The 5,332-nt window shown below is 34.1% G+C and overlaps 1 protein-coding gene across 1 annotated transcript; it reads right to left on the reverse strand.

The window, feature by feature from the left end:
- Positions 1-3,724: 3,724 nt before the first annotated feature.
- Positions 3,725-5,057, reverse strand: wuho (tRNA (guanine-N(7)-)-methyltransferase non-catalytic subunit wuho). The gene has a single exon (XM_090400684.1). It carries the CDS (start codon positions 4,955-4,957, stop codon positions 3,746-3,748), a length of 1,212 nt encoding a protein of 403 aa, XP_090256810.1. The 5' UTR covers positions 4,958-5,057; the 3' UTR covers positions 3,725-3,745.
- Between the last annotated feature and the right edge of the window lie 275 nt (positions 5,058-5,332).

Genomic DNA, 5,332 nt, shown 5'->3' on the forward strand with positions numbered 1-5,332 from the left:
ATTTTTTTAATATAATTTATCCCCGAGTCTGGCTACGTGACCTGCCCACTCATCTTGCTTTCATATACTGCCGTTACCACATCTTTATGCCTGATTTCTTTCTTAGTTCCTGTTTCTAACATGTAATTTATAACAGATGACATATAGAATACTCAACTGGCAACCAAGAATAAATAGAAAACCAGGAAGACCACCTACAAGATGGGAAGATCCACCAGTGAAATCTATGGGTATAATATGGAAGAGAGAGACTCTAGATCGAGATCGTTGGAGGCATCTTTGTGACCTGCACTCATGGAGAAATCCTGAGTGAAACAGAGGTCCATCAAGGTAATATAGTTTATGTTATTAACTGTCTAGAAACATTAAAAGATGCACTCAAAACTTTAAAGTTGGCAATTAAAGGGACATCAGAGATTTCCATTCCAAAACAGGACAGCACTTTGTATGATTTTTGCTTTGTATTTTTTTTAAATTGTGGTCCTTCTTTTAACACCTCTCCAGCTTCATGAGTGTACACAACCATTTAAATAATAATAATAATTGCTAAAAATTATCTCTTAAAATTGAGTTATAATTAAAATTCCAAAAATTTATCGTTCACAATTTAGAGGGTAGTTTTTTTTAATGTTGCTCTAGAGACACTGTGCACTTGCAACTGGGTTGTAAGTGCATAGTGTCTCTAGTTCGCTACCGATAAGGCTGTGTTTGAATTCCACGTATTTGCATCTTCAATATGCTATATAAGTTATACTTTTTTTAAGATAACAGAAACTTAAATTTGATGTGGATTTTTCTTTGCAAAAGAGGCTACTGATCTAAGGTTAACATAGCAAAGGTTAAACAAAATCAAGGATTAAATATCTATTAAGTATAGTTTATTAATATAATTACGGCTATTATAGCCTGTTTTTGTTTAGGATGTCCCTTATTTTAATACATTGGCTAACATTACTCAAAAATGGAGTATATATATTCCAAGATCCTGCTGAAGGTTGTTTATAAACGGGGGGGGGAGGAACATGGTGTGTGTGTTTTGACGTAGGAAATAAGTTTGGAAACCCAGGTTAATATTAACAATATACATATATATATATATATATTATTTTGTTTAGGGCCGCATTTTTTGTGGGGGGAGGGAGAGGGGGGTTACAAAGGGGAAGGGTATCCTTATGCGGAAACTGGGATAGGGGTTAACGGGGTGTGGACCGTTTTGGTCGTTGTCTGACCGTCATCAGAACCTTGTCGGAATGCTATGGGGTATATTCCAAGCATTCTGACAAGGTTCCGGTGATGGTGTCAGACGACAACTGAAACAGTCCACACTCTGTTAACCCCTATCCCAGTTTCCACATAAGGATACCCTTCCCCTTCGTTTCTCCCCTCTCCCTCCCCCCCACAAAAAATGCGGCCCTAAACAAAATAATATATATATATATATTTACATATATATTAATAGTAACCCGGGTTTCCAAACTTATTTCCCGCGTCAAAACACACACCCCATGTTCCTTCCCCCTGTTTATAAACAACCTTCAGCAGGATCTTGGAATTGGAAGGCATCATAGAACCAAAAACAAGGTATGTATAAAATTTTTCCACCTCTTTTATTCTGCCATAACTGCCTTCTATACTCACCCATAATGCCCTAAAAAAAAAAATATATATATATATATATATATATATACCCCTTTTTTGAGTAATGTTAGCCAATGTATTAAAATAAGGGACACTCCTAAACAAAAACAGGCTATAATAGCCGTAATTATATTAATAATAATTAAATATCTAATTAAAATGCTAAGTGGTTGCTTTATACATCTATACTTTATTAAAATAACAATAGAAACTTAAATTTCATTTCATGATGGTCTACCTTTGTATTTATATCTTTTCCGAAGAGGCTAGTAATCTAAGAATAAATTGACAAAGGTAAAACAAATTAAGGGATAAATAGCATATTTGAATGTATACAATAGTGAACTGATTAATCTGAACAACTTGAATTTTCATCAAATTTTTGGTTTTGATTCCAGTTTGCTATTTTCGCTTTTGGTTTTAGTTCACTATTTTGGTTGAGTGCTGCGTGTTTTAATCTCTACGATGTTTATTAAGAGTTTTGTGCATTTTTAATAGTGTAAACAAGTTGACATTTGTAGCATTTTATTCATTTCGTGTAGCTATAAAATGGATACATCTTCAAGAAAGTGGTCAAAAGATATATACTCCTCAGCACACATCCATGACTCAAAGACAAATCGCCAATGAGTATGGTGTTGGTTTGGGTACTGTTAATGTGATTTTAAAGAGGTTTTAGGGAGAATAGGTACCTTTTCTCTTGACAGAAAAGGAAAATGTGGGTGAAAAAGGAAAACTACACTTACTCAAGGAAAAGCCAAATGAATCCAAGATTGTCTGCTATAGACTTAAATAAAGACTTGGCAGTTAGTGGGATTAATGTTTCTGACATGACAAAGACTGTCGAAGATTGTTGGAAGCACACAGATTAAAAAAAGAAACAATTGTTGATGAAGGCTATGCAGAAAAAGAGGCTCCATTGGACAAAAGTGTTTTTGTCCAATGGAAAAGGGGAAGGTCATATTCTGAAATGAGAGCCATTTTTTTTTGTCTAAGGAGAGATGTACCCTATGGTAGCAAATGACTAACATAGGGAAGGTGGGCGGGAGGAGTCTTCTCAGAAGACTCCTCCTGCCTGCCTTCAACAAGCTCCTAAACACCCACCTAAAAAGATGTTGTTTTATACATGATGGTCAAGGATTACTTGTGCCCATTGACAGTATGATGAAAAGTGACCAATGCACAAAAATATTGGAGGGAAAAAGTTGTCTCACAGATCCAGGAAGACAAAGAACTCATCTTCCAAAAGGATCTCACTCCATGCCACACTTCAAAAAAAGTGAGTCCCTCAAAGATCACGACATCAGATTGTTTCAGGTAACCAATTGGAGTGGCCAGGTAACTGTCCTGACATTAACCCAATAGAAAATTTGTGGTGTTCATAGTGAAAAAGAGACTTGGAAAATTAAATTGCAATATAAGGGATAACTTAATACAATCCATTATAAAAGTATGGTTTCGAGATGCAAAAAAAGAAAAATGTGTTCTACATTGGTAGAGTCCATGCCTAAGCAAATTAACAAACTTATTAAGAACAGATAAGCACATAAATTATTAGATAAAGTTTGAGTTTAATTTTTGTACTTATTTTCATGCAAAATTAAAATATTTCTTTAAAATGTGAGTGTTCAGATTAATTTGTTCATAACTGTATGTGGTTGCCTAAGGGATAAAATAACTTAGGATGAAATATTCTGATAATACATAATTTTTATCTTATCCAGCATTTATGGATAATTAGTATCTTATCCAGTATTCATGGATAATTAGTATTTTATCCATGCATAGCTGTTGTCATCTGACCCCTCTCCACACACACACATATATATAAATGTATGTAATAACATTAAACTTTATCATGGCAAATTTAATTTAAAATCTTGGTTCACTCATTCAAATCACATATATCAAGGGTAGTGTAGTAACAATAGGCATTACTTGTTATGACTAATAATAACAAATAACGCAAAAAAAACAACTAATAATAACAAATAAATTCCTTACTAAATATTAAAATTTGTTACTAAATTTGTAAAAAGAAATTTTACGATGTCTATGTTGATGGTTAATAAATTCCATTCATATAAACTGTTTGAACTTTATTTTATTAATTTCTCAATTTTTTATCTTTCAGTTCTAATTTTTTTTGCTCCTTCTGTCTTTTCTTATTTAAATATACATCGACATTATCATACCACTGTTTATACATGGGATCCAAGGAACCTTCTGATCCAACTGATAACCTAAAGAAATCACAATATGCATTTATCTTTTCAGTTACATTCCATAAATCTGGATACAATGCTTTTGTAACAGGTACTAAATTATTTTCTCCTCCAATATCAGAAATACAAAATATCTGCAGGATAATACTTTCTGAGTTACCCAGAATCCAAAGCTTACTGTTTTCATCAAAATTAGCATCTCTTGCTACACATGAAATGTTAAGTGTCTGTATGCATACAAATGATGACAATAACCTATCTACTATCTTCACTTCATATACTAAAGCACTACATAGCTTCTCAAAAAATGCAACCAGCAGATTAGATGTTTTGGAAAACCTTAATAATTTTATTGGAGTGATATCACCTTTACTATGTTTTTCAACTGCGTTGTCCTTTGAGCATTCATGAAATCGTATACCATTAGAACTTTCTGTTTTTGCACAGTCTATATTTTCATTTAATTCTGCCTGATTTGGAAAATTTAAATCATTCAGATCATTAATATAATTTCTACTGTAAATTTCTTTTCCACTGAGAAATTCCCAAGCCTTTAAAGTTCCATCCCCTGATGCAGATATTAGGATATCCGGGTTGGTGGGCGAAATTGCGATAGCAGACACGAACTCCGTATGACCCAAGCAATAACTTTCAATTTTATATGTTTTCGGGTAATTTGTTACTCTTATCTTTTCATCACGGTCACATGTGATAATGTATTTATCGTCAGGTGTTATCACAACGCTTAATAAAATTGAAAGATGTCCTAACAAAAGAACGCCAGGTTCAGTCGGTCGATTAACTGAAAACGAAAAAACATCTCCACCTCTATCACACAGAATAATGTTTTCCCCTGAATGAAGAAAAGCAATCTGAGCACATTTCCTAGATACTTCTCTAATGCTAAGTAAATCCAAATTGCTCGCTGAATCAATTTTCCACAGAAGCAGCTGCTTAGCACTATCGGCAACAGCAAACCACTTGCCACAGCTCGAAATCGTAGCACAAGAAACACGTGTCTCACTCATTTTGCTGCCGCTAGAAGTCTGGGAAGTATTTTCCGTTAACTGATTTGATTTAGAAACTGTAGACATAAGGGATGCCAATTTCAAGTTCGTTATCCTACCTGAAGTGAGAGAAAATACAAGTAGTTCATATCCACTAACAAAAATAACGTGATCCAACGATGCTACAACAAACGCCATTTTGAATATTGTGAACTTCTATAAGTGCCCCCCCTATCAATGAAAGTCCATTCTAATATAATAATAAACTGAAGGGCGAGCTGTAAAACCCCTTTGCTGATAATTTCAAAATATAATAATAATAATAAATATTTCTCACCAAGCAGGCAAATTAAAGTTGGCATTAGGAAATCCCTAAGTAATACGGCCTTGTCGTGGCGTGGAAGGGAGTGGGAAGAAATTGCGTGCTTAAGTGATGTTGAGAGCAGTGCTGGCGGTAGCGTA

The sequence above is a fragment of the Typopeltis vanoorti genome, chromosome 11, assembly GCF_054136105.1.
Source record: "Typopeltis vanoorti isolate ZY-2024b chromosome 11, IOZ_Tvanoo_1.0, whole genome shotgun sequence".
NCBI classification, from domain to species: Eukaryota; Metazoa; Arthropoda; class Arachnida; order Uropygi; family Thelyphonidae; genus Typopeltis; species Typopeltis vanoorti.

What these genes read in the sequence shown, in the direction of transcription:
- wuho (XM_090400684.1), bottom strand. Translation starts at nt 4,957, where the DNA reads ATGTCTACAGTTTCTAAATCAAATCAGTTAACGGAAAATACTTCCCAG.